The sequence below is a fragment of the Oratosquilla oratoria genome, chromosome 22 (assembly GCF_046742065.1).
Source record: "Oratosquilla oratoria isolate Oo_2021 chromosome 22, ASM4674206v1, whole genome shotgun sequence".
In the NCBI taxonomy this organism is placed as follows: domain Eukaryota; kingdom Metazoa; phylum Arthropoda; class Malacostraca; order Stomatopoda; family Squillidae; genus Oratosquilla; species Oratosquilla oratoria.
In genome coordinates, this window is record NC_134798.1 from 11,816,223 (window position 1) to 11,832,851 (window position 16,629).

Genomic DNA, 16,629 nt, shown 5'->3' on the forward strand with positions numbered 1-16,629 from the left:
GCAAGCAGTCAAAGACGACTAGCCAAGACCTCACCACCTCTCACTCCACCACTGCCCTCACCTGCACCTCTGTGACAGTGACAGAGGTAAAGGACAACATTAGACTAAACAATTCAAAGAGGAAGATTAAATCCAATGAAGAAAGCAAGAGGAAAAAGATCAAGGCTATACAGGAAGAAGAGAGAAGAAGGGACATCATATGATGCTGGAGGGGGTGCCCTACTAACATAGATTGGTGAGGGGAATCTGATGAGGAAAGAGAAGGCGTCCACTGCTGGAAAATAAACCTCTTTCCAATGATTTAGATACCCTGAAGACCCCCAGCAGTGAGGTTTCATATGAAGAAACCGCCAAAGGTGCAAAAAAGCAAATTATATGATGGTGTCGTCTGTGCGTCGTCACTACTGTGATATACTTATACTTTAGTTTTTCAGTATTTAAAGTACTTATAATTAAGATATGTTGATGATTTTTACTGTACTTACTCATTATATAATAAGAATTAAGCCATGAAAACATCAGTCAAATTGGTGAAACTATAAGCAAGGTACAGATATATTTATATTTCAAGTTGCCATATCTCCGTTTGATATTTTTTTTACATTTTTTTTAATCGTAAAAAATCTAAAATACATCAGATTTAGATGAAACTTACAGGGAATATTACTTTTAGTAACTACTAGGGCCGATCGTTCGAATATTTTGAATAGGATGAAAGAGTTCAGAGTAATAATGGAAACAAGACCAAAAAAAAATTATTTTTCACGATTTTTGCCGGACATTAAAATTGAAATGCCTGTATGTAAAAGTATAAAGGAAATTGTTCAATTACTCAATGACCGGCCCTAGGTGTGCCTACTGACTAATCATAGCCAAAATATAAAACAAATTGGTCCACGTATTATGGTGCTGTGCACTTTTAAATGTCGCTACTGGTATACGTACATGTGTACATATGTACATGTGTACATATGTACATGTGTACATATGTACATGTGTACATACATCATTCTGTTTCACCTAAAATGTAGGTAACATGGATACCTATTTACCTGAGAAGTTTCAGCTCTTTACTCTAAATAGTTTAGAAAATGACCTCCAGGTGTCGTGTACCCCCTTAAGGCCTTCTGTGACAAAGATAGGAAGCATAGGACCCAGGTGTGTTTCCCCAGGGTGGGGATAGGTGATGTTAGAGACAGGATGAAGAGTGTATAATCGGGGAAGATGTAAAACCCATAGTTTGCTTGAATGCTGGAGGGAATGACATAGGTAAGTTAGGGAGTGAGGAATTGTTTGTATGGATCTGGGATGCGCTAGTTAAGATTAGGAATTAGGGAAGGATTCCTGTTGTATGTAAAATCTTTCTGAGGTATAGAGTTGGAGGCATGTGGCATTCCAGGGCTATTGCAATGAATTGCAGGCTGGCAAAACATTGTAAGGCTAATGGATGGGCATTTGTTAACAACTGGGATTGCTTTTATAGTAAGAATCATCTATGTACAAGGGACAGGGTGCACAGACAGTCGAACGGATCGGACGTGCCTAAGAATGCTCCGCGAAGTAGCACAAAATCCAGCTATTTTTCAACCGAAAATTGCCAAATTACCTAGTTGTAAACAGATCAGAGGGGGGCTATGACAAGTGGTACTGAAATGTAGAAAAATGATTTAAGTGTAACAAGAACAGAAAAACAAAGAAAAATGGATGATAAACCAACTTACACAGAGAAAACCAAAAGAAGATTGGATATGAGTAAGTACAAAATGCCTTTGGTAGTAGTTAGGAAGAAAATATGTAACAGCCCCAGATATGAAGATAAATCATTTCATGGATTCAAAGCAGAAAGAGGTTTCCACCTCAAAAACATACAAATAAGCCAAGAAATATTTGATATGAAAAGGGATAATGTTGAATAGAAAAGAGAACATAATTATATAAAGAGATGAGTGAACTGAGGAAGGAAAATGTACTATTAGTTAGGGAATTGGAAGAAATGAAAAAGGAACTGGCTAAAGTAAAAAATGATAATGAAAAGATAAAAAATGAAGACAATTAAAAATGAAACTGTTGAGGGAAGTTAATAAAAAATATTAATAGAGGCAGGTAAAGTTGGTGAAAATATAAAAAATCAAACATGATGGAAATTAAAAACCAAATGAATGAAGACAAAGAAAACAAAAAAAATACTATTTAAAGAAATAGTCAAAGAACAAATGAACGAAAGTACAAAGGACACAGTAATAGAAGTAATAAAAGAAAAAAGAGATTGGGTAAGAGACACAATAAAAAAAAAAGAAAAAAATGTAATCTATGGTACCAAAGAAAAGCATAGTCTAATAAGGTTCCAAAGGGAAAAAGAGGAGAAGAATATAATGACATATATTAAAAGAAATACAGAGAAAAGCAGAAATATTATCAAATGTAGGACAACTAGCAAAAAGTAAAAACTAAAAAAATCTAGGGATAAAAAGGAACTGAGTAATGAGGAAAAAGAAAATTAAAAAATGCTTAAGGAGGAAGCTAAGGAAAAGAATGAGAAAAGAACAGAAAAAGAAAGGAAGGAGTTTTTTTGGAGAGTGATAGACTTGAGACTGAGGAAATGGTACATAAGAGAAAAGGAAATGCAGGAGAAAGAAGAAAAGAAAAGAAAAATTAAAGATATCATATACCAACATAGACGGATTGATATCAGGAATAGATGAATTGAATGACTATCTACAACAAGAAAAACCAGATATAATGGGGATTGTGAAGACAAAATTGAAAGGAGCATTTCCTCCAAATAGTGTAGGACAAGGAGTATATCATTTTTGGTACAGAAATAGAGAAACAAAGCAGGGTGGAGGAGTGATGTTATTAACCAACAAAGGCCTAAATGTGACAAAAATGACAGAAAGAGAGAACAATGTGGAATTGATTATGATAAGAGTTGAGGATAGAGATATGAAAAATAGAAAGTATGCACTGATGTCCCACCTAAAACTCATGCATGGAATGAAAGTGAACACTAAAATGCTAGAAGACACAAGAAATACACTAAATGAAATACTAAAGAAAGAAGGAAATCTGGTAATTATGGGTGATTTTAACTCAAAAGAAATTTGTTGGGAAGAGATAACTGTGAAAGGTGAAGATCACTGGGGAAACATATTACTGGAAATGACCACTGATTAGACATTGACGCAATGGGTCAAGGAAAACACCAGATATAGAAATAACAATGAACCCTCAAGATTGGATTTGATATTCACATCAGAACCCGAAATTGTCGATAAAATCTAATACAAGACACCCATTGGAAAAAGTGATCACATACTAATGGAACTAGAATTAAATAAAGAAGCAAATATAGAAATTAACGAAAAACACAGAAAAGGAAGACTAATGTACAACAAAACAGATTTTGAGAAACTTAGAAAATTCTTTTGAGAAGCAAATTGGAAAAAATTTAATAATGAAGAAACAAAGGTGGAAGAGAAATGGACAATTTGGAAAGAAATTTATAATGAGGGTGTGAATAAGTATGTACCTAGACAAAAGCATGAAAGGGTATATATAAGATCCTGGTATAATAAAAAGTGCAGGTAGACAAAATACAGAAGAGATAAAGCCTGGAAAAGATGAAAAAAAAACAACAACTGAGAAATGGAAAATATACAACAAACTAAGAAATGAATATGTAAAATTACATAGAGAAGAAAAAAGAAATTATGAAAAGGATGTAATAGATAAATGTAAAGATCAAACCAAACTATTTTATTGATATGTAAATGGCAAGCTTAAAAATAAATAGGAAATACACAAATTACATCAATGTAATAGAGAATACACAGAAGATATAGAAATGGAAGGAAATCTGTGGGACTGTGATCAAAGGGTTGAAGTGAGATTTCCTCCATTGAAGAAGGTGGACATTACTCAGAATGAAATAAGGAATCAAATACTAATGCTTGATGTTAACAAGTCACATGGACCAGATGGAGTTGCAAACTGGATACTGAAGGAATGTATAGATGAACTAACAGGAAAAATATACAAAATAATTGAATGCTCTCTCAAAGAAGGAAAAATACCAGGAGACTGGAAAAATGCCAACATAGTGCAGATATATAAAGGGGGAAATAAGGAAGACCCAACAAATTATAGACTGGTGTCGCTAACAAGTGCAATAGTCAAAAATTATTAGAGAATCATCAAAGATAGATGGACGAAATATCTGTAGGAGAATAATATACTAAACCCAAGGCAATTTGGATTCAGACAAGGAAGATCATGTACCACTAATTTAATTTGTTTCTATTCAAGATTGATAGATATATTGCAAGAAAGGGATGGCTGGGCAGACTGTGCATTCCTGGACCTACAAAAGGCATTTGATAAGATACATACATACATATACCAAGGATTTTACCCCTTACAAGGGAGGTAGTCAAAAAGGAAAAGGCATAAAATCATTCCCACCCATTCCATCCCCGAATACATTCCACCCCCTCCACCCCCCCCTCCCATCTTAACACCTCCTGGATGACGGGTCATCCCTGCACCTTGTCCACTGCCCTGGGTCAGAAGCAGTGTCACAAGACAGAGCACATCCACAGCAAGGCCGCTTCATTAAATCAGCGACCCCCCCCTCTCCGTCCCCCCATTGCATAAAAGGAGAAGACAAGGAGAAATCCCTTCGGGCTGCATCAAATTTTGCTCACACATACTACCTCACCCCCCATCCCCCTGCCCATTCCACCTCATGCATCACATCATCCATATACAACCATTCTCCATTCACCTCTGTCTTCTGTCCTTTCCCGTCCTTCCTCAACAGACATTTCCCTCTTCCCCAAAGCCCCCTTCACCCCATCCATCCACCTCATCCTAGGACATCCCCTCATGTTCACTCCCTCCACATCTGCCTTCCATACCTCCTTTACTAGTCTTTCTTCACTCATTCTTTCCATTTGTCCAAACCTTCCTAATACCCATTCATTTGATAAGATACCACCCATCCCATTTGATAAGATACCACACAGAAAATTACTATATAAACTGGAAACAATAGGAGGCATACATTGAAAACTATTGAATTGGATGGAGGACTTCCTACATGGAAGAAAAACAAGAGTGGTGCTCAGAGACAAATATTCAAAATGGGAAGAAATGAGTAGTGGCATCCCACAGGGGTCAGTACTTGCTCTGATAATGTTTACTATATATGTAAATGACATGGACGAAGGCATTGAAAGTTATATGAACTGCTTTGCAGATGATGCAAAATTATTAAAGAGAATAAACTCCGAAATAGACTGTGACTCATTGCAGAGGGATCTGAACAAAGTCTCAGAGTGGAGCAAGAGATGGGAAGTAGAATTCAACATCAAGAAGTGCAGAATAATTGAATTTGGAAAAAGCAAGAAGAGAATAACAGGACAGTATGAAATTGATGGAAAAGAAGTAAAGAAAGTAAATTCTTAAAGGGACCTAGGAGTAATCATCACCAGACATGTCGCCAGATACATACATATACCAAGGCTTTTTTCCCCCTTACCAGGGGGGTTGCCAAAAAGGACAAGGCACAAAACCCTCCCACCCATTTCATCCCCGAAAACAATCCACACCCCTCCACCCTCCCTCCCATCTTAGCACCTCCTAGATGACGGGTCATCCCTGCACCCTGTCCACTGCCCTGGGTCAGAAGCAGTGTCGCAGGACACAGCACATCCACAGCAAGGCCGCTTCATTAAATCGGCGACCCCCCCTCTCCGTCCCCCCATATAAAGGAGAGGATGGGGGAGAAATCCCTTCGGGCTGCGTCAAAAATGTTTGCTCACACACTACCTCACCCCCATTCCCCCGTCCAATCCACCTCATGCATCACAACATTTTCCATATACAACCATTCTCCATTCACCCCTGTCTTCTGTCCTCTCCCGTCCTTCCTCAACAGACATTCCCCTCTTCCCCAAAGCCCCCTTCACCCCATCCATCCATCTCATCCTAGGACGTCCCCTCATGTTCACTCCTCCACATCTGCCTTCCATACCTCCAGATAAACATATAAATAAAATAGAGAAACATACAATTTGTTGAGATCAATAAAGGTGGCCTTTAAATACCTGGATAAGGAAATGATAAAGAAAATATTACAAACACTGATCAGGCCAAAACTGGAATATGCAGTGCTGATATGGTCACTTTACAAAAAAGAATATAAGAAAATTAGAATGAATACAAAGAGCAATGACAAATTTGGTCCCAACATTTGCAAACCTGACATATGAACAAAGACTGGTCAAACTGGAATTGCCAACCCTGGAACAAAATAGAGAGCGAGGGGACCTAATAACCATCTACAGAATTATGAAAGGAAAAGAATGGCTTGCTAGAGAGGACTTATTAAAGTGGGACAGAGGAAAAACAAGAGGACATACAATGAAACTCAAAAAGGATAACTACAGAAGAGACCTGAAAAAGAACAGCTTCCCACACAGAGTGATAGATATATGGAACAAATTGGATGAAGAAATAGTGTGTGCAAACACAAAACAAGAATTTAAGACAAAACTTGATCTTGCAAGATACAAAAATGGGTCACCACAAGCATAGCTCTCCTTCCTGTATAATACAACTAGGTAAATACTTGCCACCCAAAGGATTTCTGCTCCTTGTTGAATCCCTTGAGTGAGAAGTAGGCATCCTACTGGTTTTTTTTTTAATAGATTACATGGTAGTCAGGGGGGGGGGTATCAGAATATAGTTTAGGCAATAGAAACAGCTCAAAGAGCGACTTCAAAAAGAATCACCTAATCAGGTTGAGGGAGGATAAACTAAAAGTTTACTATACAAACAGCAAAAGTGTAATCAAATTTATTTGCTGTTAGGTAAAGCATGCATAGAGAAATTTGACATTATAGGTATTACTGAACCCTAGATCAATATCCTTGGTAGACATTTTCTTCTGGAAATTGAGACAGAAGGATATCATTTTTTTCACAAGGACAAGGTTGGCACGAGTGCGGGAGGAGTAGCACTTTTTGTTAAAAATATAATAAATTGTATTACCAACAATTTGATTAAGGAAGAGGATAATAAGGAATCTATTTGGGTGGAGATTATAGGCAAGAAAAAGAAACTTATTTATGGCATCTTTTATATACCTAACTTCAGCATTGAGCAGACTGATCCCTTGATTCATGAAATTCACAGGGTGTCCCAGTACAAAAATGTTGTGATCATGGGAGATTTTAATTATAGAAACATTGACTGGAAAATTTTAGTAAGAGATCAGGAAACACAAAATTCCATAGACGTGGTGCAGGATAATTTCCTAAAAACAAATGATTACTGATCCTACAAGGGGAGAGAATATTCTGGAGCATCTAATGGGTAACGTAAAAGTAGGAGATAGTCTAGGCTCTAGTGATTAAGAAATACATACATATACCAAAGGTTTTTTCCTCCTTATAAGGGGGGTAGCCAAAAAGAAAAAGGCATAGAAATCACTCCTACTCATTTCATTTCCCATATATTCCACTCCCCTCCACCCTCCTCCCTCCCTCCTATCTTGGCACCTCCTGGATGACGGGTCATCCCTGCATCCTGTTCACTGCCCTAGGTCAGAAGCAGTGTCGCAAGACACAGCACATCCACAGCAAGGCCGCTTCATAAATTCGGTGACCCCATCTCTCCGTCCCCTCATGCAGGAAAGGAGAAGATGGGGAGAGATCCCTTTGGGCTGTGTCATTTTTTTCATACATACTTCCTCACCCCCCATCCCCAACCCACTCCCCCTCATGCATCACAGCCTCATCTATACACAACCCTTCTCCATTCACCCCTCTCTTCTGTCCTCTCCCGTCCCTCCTCTACAGACATTCCTCTCTTTTGTAAAGCCCCTTTCACCCCATCCATCCATCTCATCCTAGGATGCCCCCTCATATTCACTCCTTCCACCTCCGCCTTCCACACTTCTTTTACTAATCTTTCTTCACTCATTCTTTCCATGCGTCCAAACCATCCTAATACTCTTTCATCAACCCTATCTCCCAGTTCCCTTTCCACCCCTATTCTCCTCCTTACCTCCTCATTTCTCACTCTAGCTTAGTAACCCCTATCATACTTCTCAGACATTCATCTCAAATACATTCAAACTCCTTCTCTCTTCCTCTCTCATGTTCCATGTTTCTGCCCCGTACTTTGCTGTTGGCACAATCACTCCTTCATATAACCTCCTCTGGCATCCATTCCCAAATGTCTATTTCTCATTACACTTTTTAATCCACCAAGGCATTTACTCGCTTCTCTCAATCTGCATTCTACCTCCACCCCCACTCCTCCCTTTCCTGTCACATTTGCATCCAAGTATCTAAAACTATCCACTTCCTCCAGTCTCACCCTTAATGCTCACTTCCAGCCTACTGTCACTCTCTCCCCTTGTACATCTCATCACCTTACTTTTACCCACATTTATCTTCAGCTTCCTTCTTTCACACACCTTCTCAAACTCTGTCACTAACTTCCTCAATCCCTCCCCTGATCCTGCTATAAGCACAGTGTCGTCAGCAAACAACAGCTGGCTCACCTTCCACTTTTCTCCATTTTCTTTAACCATCTCCAACCCCTGACCCACTACCCTGACATCCACCTCTCGCACCACCCCATCCATGTAAAGATTGAACAGCCAGGGCGACATAACACATCTCTGACGAAGTCCCACCTTTACCTCAAACCATTCACTCTCTCCATTTCTAAACTCTTGACTGCTCTTAACAGCTTTCCTCCTATCCCATATATCTGCAGTACCTCCCACAGTGCCTTTCTGTCTACCCTCCCATCATAAGCCTTTTCCAGATCCATAAAAGCCCAAAAAACATCCTTACCTCTTCCTATAGCTTTCTCACATATCTGTCTTACCACAAAAATCTGATCTACACATCCCTACCTGTCCTAAAACCACACTGTTCCTCACCAATTACTCCCTCTGTTCCTCTCCTAATCCTCTCAATCAAGACCCTCCCATAAGCCTTCCCAACTACACTCAACAAGCTGATCCCTCTGAAACTACTACACTCACACTTGTCCCCCTTTCCTTTGTAAAGTGGAACGATACACGCACTCCTCCAGTCCTCCAGCACTCTACCCTCTCTTAAACAATCATTAAATAACCTCACCAGCCAGTCCACCATAACTGTACCTCCTTTCTTCAGACATTCTGCATGACATCCATCCAACCCAGTTGCCTTACCTGCTCTCATCATCTAAACAGCTGCTTTCACTTCATCCTTCCCTATTTCTCCTCCATTCTCCTCACTCATCACTCTCATTTTCGTAGCGCTTCCCACTGCAACTACCTTTCCCTCCCCATTTCACATCTGCTCTCCTCTTTGCTTCCTTTATCTTGTGCTTAACTTCCTTTCTCTTTATTTTGTACCTCTCATACGATTCCCTCGTCCTAATTTGTATCCAATCTATGAATGCTGCTTCTTCTCTTCTACACCCTTCTTTGCTTCCTCATCCCACCACTCACTACCCTTCTTTCTATTTCCTCCCGCCCTCCTTGTTCCACACACCATCTTTGCACACCTTATGACTCCCTCCTTCAACCATCCCCATTCCTCCTCAACTCCTAGTTCTACTCTATCCTTTACTCTCTCCCACTTCTCTCTCAACTTCTTCTTATACTCATTCTCCTGTTTTTCCTCATTTAAGCAGTTCACTCTAAGTACCTCCCTACCTTCTGCCCTTTTCATCTTTCTCCACCTATTCTCCACTCTCAATTTACCTTCCACCAGGAAATGATCTGATATTCCCCCACTCTCCCCTTAGAACATGTACATCCTTAACTCTTCCTACCATACTCCTGGTCACTACTATATTGTCCATTAATGCTCTGCCTGCCACCATTCCATCCACCACCCTCTCCCATGTGTACTTATGCTTGATTTTCTTCTTAAACACTGTATTTGCTATCATCAACTCTTTCAAGACACATCTCCACCATCAATTCTCCACTACAATTTTTGCCTGGAATTCCATACTTCCCAATCACTCCATCAATTGGTTCATTTCCTACCCTAGCATTTAGGTCTCCCAATACAACTACAATGACATTTCTCTCTAATCCCTCTATGCACTCATTTATATCTACCCAAAAAGCCTCCCCTTCCTCTACGCTCTTCTCACTACCAGGCCCATACGCACTTACAAAAACCCACATCTCCTTTCCCAGCTTCACCTTCATCCACATCAACCTTGATGACACCTTCCACTCCACTACCCACTTACTTATCTCTTCACTTACTAGTATATTCACCCCTTCTCTCCCTCGTACCCTCTTCACTCCTGAGTACCTCCCAGCTACACTCCCAAACTCACAGTTGCCCTTTCCTTTCATTTTAGTTTCACTCAAAGCCAGTACATCCATCCTTCTTCTCACAAAGATACTGCCTATCTCTTCCCTTTTTTACTCTCATCTGTACCACATCCACGCACATTAAAAGACCCAAACCTTATGGTACTGGTTGGAAAGCTCCCAGACCCTTTTATGCCTTTACTTTTTTTTTTTAAGAATGTCCCCTTTTGGGGCTACAGGTACTAGGACTCCTAATCCCATTCCCCGTCCCATTTTTGTTGCCTTTTATGACTCAAGTGAAAATAAGATTTAATATTAATTGGGAAGAATTAAATAATACAAATAATGCTCTAGTGCTGGACTTCAGGAGAGCAAGTTTTGATGAGATGAGAGAGTATATAAGGCATTTGATCACTTACAAGTGTGAGGTCATCAGAATGGTCATTGATTTGGATGAAATGTACAGTAACCTAACAGCTTTAATTCTAAAGGCACAAAATAAATTTATTCCTCTCAAGTCAATATGGAAGAATAGAAATACTCCCAAATGGATGATGGACAGTCTGAAATATGAGATTGGAATGAAAAGAGGACTTTACGTAAGAATAAGAAATAGAGAACAAACACCTTCGATCCAAATATAACGATATAGCAAGACTGGTTAAAAAGAATACGCACACAGGAAAACATACCTATGGTATTAAGGTTGCCAGACAAGCAAGATCCAACCCCAAGGACTTCTTTTTTCTCTACAGAACAAAAAATAAGGAAAGGATAGCTCCAATTAAAAACAACAAAAATGTCATGATAGAGTTAGGAAAAAACGAGTGATGAGTTTAACAAACATTCTCTCTTCATGTTTACTAAGGAGAGGTTAGGTAAGGTACCTGACTGCAATCCAATTTTCAGTGGGGATGAAGAAAGTAGACTATCAAATATCAGTATTAGTAAGGTAGAAGTAGTCAAGCAGATTGAAAGACTTAAACCTACAAAATCCCTGGGTCCAGATGAAAATTTTCTGAGTGCTTAAACTTTAGTGTAAATTTAAAATCTGCGACCATTTAACAGAAATATTTAATAAGTCGGTTAACACTGGTTTGGTGCCTATTGCTTGGGAGCAGGCAAACATTGTTCCTGTTTTCTAAAAGGGAGAAAAATTGTCTATATGCAACTACAGGACAATCAACCTGACATCAATCATAGGTAAAATGCTTGAATCACTAATAGTTAATAGACTCAGAGATCACATTGAGACATAATTTGATTTGTGACTCACAGCATGGCTTCTCCAAGGGTAAGTCATTTGTGACTAATCTTCTATTTACACTAACATATATATGGCATCAGATAACAATGACAGTTATGATGTTATTTACCTTGACTTTAGCAAAGCGTTCTATAAGGTGCCCCACCAGAGGCTACTGAATAAAATCAAAGCCCATGGCATAGGAGGAAAAGTGTTAGAATGGATTAGAGCTTGGATCAGTGACAGAAAACATTGGGTCACCAAAAATGGTGTGAAATCCAAATGGGGGAGTGTTTCTTGTGGAGTTCCCCAGGGCTCACATTTGGGGCCCTTATTGTTCATTATGTACATAAAAAACTTGGACAGTGGGATTAATAGTGGTGTTAGTAAGTTTGTGGAAGACACTAAAATAGGATGCCTAATTAGGTCAGGAGATGCCGCCAAAATTCTGCAGGATGATCTTAACAAAACAAAGGAATACAAAAGGTCTGGGAGGAGTTTTCCAACCAGAACCCAAATGTTTGGATCTTTTAATATGCGTGGATATGGTACAGATGAGGGTAAAAGGGAAGAGATATGCTGTATCTTTGTGAGAAGAAAGAGGGATGTTTTGGCTTTGAGTGAAATTAAATTGAAAGGGAGGGGCAAATTAGAGTTTGGAAGTGGAGTTGGGAGGGTGTCAGGAGTGAAGAGAGGACGAAGAAGAGAAGGGGTGGCTATACTAGTAAGTGAAGAGATAGGTAAGCATGTGGTGAAGTGGAAGGAGGTTTCTTCAAGGTTAATGTGGATGAAGGTGAAACTGGGAAGGAAGATGTGGGTTTTGTAAATGCATGTGGGACTGGTAGTGAGAAGAGTGTAGAGGAAAGGGAGAGATTTTGGAAAGATTCAGATGAGTGCATAGAGGGTTTAGAGAGAAAATGTCAGTGTAGTGGTATTGGGAAATCTTAATGCTAGGGTAGGAAATGAACCAATAGACGGAGTGGTTAGGAAGTGTGGAGTTCCAGGAAACAATCGTAGTGGAAAGATGGTGGAGAAGATATGTGAAGGAAGTCAAGCATAAGTACACATGGGAGAGGGTGGTGGAAGGAAGGGTGGTAGATAGGGCTTTAATTGACTATATAGTGGTAACCAGGAGAATCGTAGGAAGAGTTTTGGATGTACATGTTTTAAGGGGAGAGAGTGGGGGAATATTAGATAAAGTTTTGGTGTAAGGCATGTTGAGAGTGGAGGATAGATGGAGAAAGAAGAAAATGACAAAAGGTAGGGAGGTGCTTAGAGTAAACTGCTTAAATGAGGAAGAAAAGGAGAAGGGGTACAAGAAGCTGAGAGAGGAGTGGGAGGGAGTGAAGGATAGGGTAGAACTAGGAATGGAGGAGGAATGGGAATGGTTCAAGGAGAGAGTCACAGGGTTTGCAAAGTTGGTGTGTGGAGCAGGGATGGGAGGAAATAAAAGGAATGGTAATAAGTGGTGGGATGATGAAGCAAAGAAGGTTATGGAAGAGAAGAAGCTAGCTTTCATAGATTGGTAACAAAATAGGATGAATCATATGAGAGGGACAAAGAAAAGAGAAGAGCAGTAAAGCACAAGGTAAAGGAGGCAAAGAGGAGAGCAGATGTGAAATGGGGAAGAGTATGACAGAAAAATTTGGAAGTAGTTAAAAGATGTTTTGGAAAGAAATTAAGAGAGGAAGAGGAGGCAAATCAAGTAGAAAAGAAAAAATAAAAGTTGCAGATGGAGAGATGGTAATGGAAGAGATTACAGTAAGAGAAAGATGGGGAGAATATTTAAGGGAGTTGCTAATTGTGAAGGAGGATAGGGAGGGAAAAGTAGTTGCAATGGGAAATGCTAAGAAAATTACAGTGATGAATGAGGAAAATGTAGGATAAATAAGGAGAGATGAGGTGAAAGCAGTTATTAAAATGATGAGAGCAGGTAAGGCACCTGGGTTGGATGGGTGTCATGCAGAATGCCTAAAAAAAGGAGTTACAATGATGGTGGACTGGCTGGTGAGGTTATTTAATGTTTGTTTAAGAGAGGGTAGAGTGCTGGAGGACTGGAGGAGTGCCTGTATAGTTCCACTCTACAAAGGAAAAGGGAACAAGTGTGAGTGTAGTATTTTCAGAGGGATCGGCTTGTTAAGTATAATTGGGAAGGCATATGGGAGGGTCTTGATTGAGAGGATTAGGAGAGGAACAGAGGGAGTAATTGGTGAGGAACAGTGTGGGTTTAGGACAGGTAGGGGTTGCATGGATCAGATCTTTGTGGTAAGACAAGTATGTGAGATAGCTTTAGCAAAAAATAAGGGTGTTTTTTGTGCCTTTATGGATTTGGAAAAGGCTTATGACAAGGTAGATAGGAGTGCACTGTGGGAGGTATTGTGGATATATTGGATAGGAGGAAAGCCGTTAACCCCTTCCATACGGTGCCGCACACGTAGGCGTCATGAGGAGCAAGTGGATTCGCGACGCTGCCATATCAGCGTCTTGATTATATTTATTGTAGTCGCCCCTGTGTTTTTACATTCTCTCAAATGTGCCCTGAATCCCATTCTGTGGTTTTCAAAATTCGCGGGTGAAAGAGAGAACGATCGATATAAGCGGTGACTATATTTTATGATGCGAGTATTATTACGACACGTCGTACGGCTGGCATTGGCTGCTGCCCGCGAGATTTAAGTTCCGTACTGAAGTGGTTAAGAGCAGTCAAGATTTTTTATGAGAGAAGTAGAGCTTGTGTTAGAATCAGAAATGGAGTGGGTGAGTGGTTTGAGGTAAAGGTGGGACTTTGTCAAGGATGTGTTATTTCACCTTGGCTGTTCAATTTATACATGAATGGGGTGGTGCAAGAGGTAAATACAAGGGTAATGGGTCAGGGGTTGGTGATGGTTAAAGAAAATGGGGAAAAGTGGGAGATAAGCCAGTTGTTGTTTGCTGATGACACTGCTTTTAGCAGGATCAGAAGAGGGATTGAGGAAGTTAATGACAGAATTTGGGAAGGTGTGGAAAAGAAGGAAGTTGAAGATAAATGTGGGTAAAATAAGGTGATGAGATGTACAAGGAGAGAAAGTGGCAGCGGACTGGAAGTGAGTATTAAGGGAGAGAGACTGGAGGAAATGGATAGCTTTAGATACTTGGGTATGAATATGGCAGGAAAGGGAGGAGTGGAGGTAGAATGTAGATTGAGAGAAGCAAGTAAATGCTGATTGAGAGAAGCAAGTAAATGCCTTGGTGGATTAAAAAGTGTAATGAGAAATAGACATTTGGGAATGGATGGTAAGAGGAGATTGTATGAAGGAGTGATTGTGCCGACAGCACTGTATTGGTCAGAAACATGGAATGTAAGAGAGGAGTTTGAATGTGTTTGATGTGTGGTGCCTGAGAAGTATGGTAAGGGTTATTAGGTTGGACAGAGTGAGAAACAAGGAGGTGAAGAGGAGAACAGGGGTGGAAGGGGAGTTGGGAAATAAGGTTGATGAAAGAGTATTGGGATAGTTTGGACAAATGGAAAGAATGAGTGAAGAAAGATTATTAAAAGAGGTGTGGAAGGTATAGGTGAAGGGAGTGAACATGAGAGGACAACCAGGGATGAGATGGATGGATGGTGTAAAAGGGACATTGGGAAAGAGGGGAATGTCTGTTGAGGAAGGATGGGAGAAGACAGAAGATAGAGGTGAATGAAGAGTGGTTGTGTGTGGATGATGCTGTGATGCATGAAAGGGAATGGGTGGGGGGTGGGGGAGTATATGTGAAAGATGAATGCAGCCCAATGGGATTTCTCCCTGTCTCCATTTCTGCATAAGGGGACAGAGTGCTTCTGACCCAGGGCAGTGGACAAGATTCAGGGATGGCCCGTCATCCAGGTGGCAAGATAAGAGGGAGGGAAGAGGATAGAGGGGAGTGGAGTATGTAGGGAATGGAATGGGTGGGAGTGGTTTCTATGCCTTTGTTTTTTGGTTACCTCCCTCATAAGGGGGAAAAAGCCTATGGTATATGTACATATGTATCTCTTTTTCTGCATGAGGGAATGGGGTGGGAGGTCACCTATTAAATGAAGTGGCCATGCTGTGGATGTGTTGTGTCTACATTGCTTCTGACCCAGGGCATTGGACGAGATGCAAGGATGACCTGTCATCCAGGAGGAGCCAAGATAAGAGGGAGGGAGGAGAATGAGTGGGAGTGGAGTACATGGGGATAGAATGGGTGGAAGTGGATTTTATGCCTCTGTTTTTTTGCTACCTCCATTGTAAGGGGAAAAAGCTATTGGTATATGTATGTATGTATTATATTCATATTTATATATGTGTGTTAACAATAAATTTTCTGTCCTTTTCAGGAATACTTGTTTATAAAGACTGTGAAAGAGTTCGAACATGTGGATCATGTCTTCTGGCCTTCCTCATCTTTAGTGATGAAATTGAACATTTAAGATCAGACATTGTTCTACCAAAAATTGCTGCCAGATTAAATTTACCATTTATATGTGAATTCTCATCTCTTCTCTCTGACACTAGTGCACCTTCTAGTGTAAATACTGTTACAGCACTGGTGAGAAATGGTGTTGAGGGTGTCATATATTTCGTTCAAGGTGTTTGGACATCTGTGTGTCTTAATAAAATGTTTGATGATAGTGATGAGAAGCTGGACATGGTTAACTCTCTTGCACCAGATCTCAGAATAGGTGAAGATGAATACCAGAAGTTGAAGTCATCTAGTCTCACTTATGTTATCAAGAAGCTTTTGTTTGACATTGAGAATGCAACTTGTCATGGAGATGTTAAAGCTTATGTGAACCTTCTTGAGTTATGCATAAAGAGACTTCCACTGTGCCAGGAAGAGCCAGTTGATATTCTCTGCACACGGTATTGGAGCTCAACTTTTGCACGTTTTATTACGTGCAAACCAAAGTCATCAATAGATGAACACCTTCTAATCCATATTTTGAGTGTTCTTTCCACTGTCTTTGAAGTAAGTAATAAATAGAACATATATTTTTTGTCCGATCAGTTTGTTTATAGTATGGTCAGTAACTCATCATTTTTAA

General features: G+C 39.9%; 1 protein-coding gene across 10 annotated transcripts in view; it reads left to right on the plus strand.

Annotated features, from left to right (window-relative positions):
• LOC143037431 (rotatin-like) overlaps positions 1–16,629 on the plus strand; it is a 463,326-nt gene that overhangs the window by 191,244 nt on the left and 255,453 nt on the right. For all 10 annotated transcript variants that reach the window (XM_076205620.1, XM_076205622.1, XM_076205623.1 and 7 more), the window contains one exon: positions 15,922–16,553. In XM_076205620.1, coding sequence (XP_076061735.1) covers positions 15,922–16,553 — 632 coding nt within the window. The remainder of the gene's footprint in view (positions 1–15,921; positions 16,554–16,629) is intronic.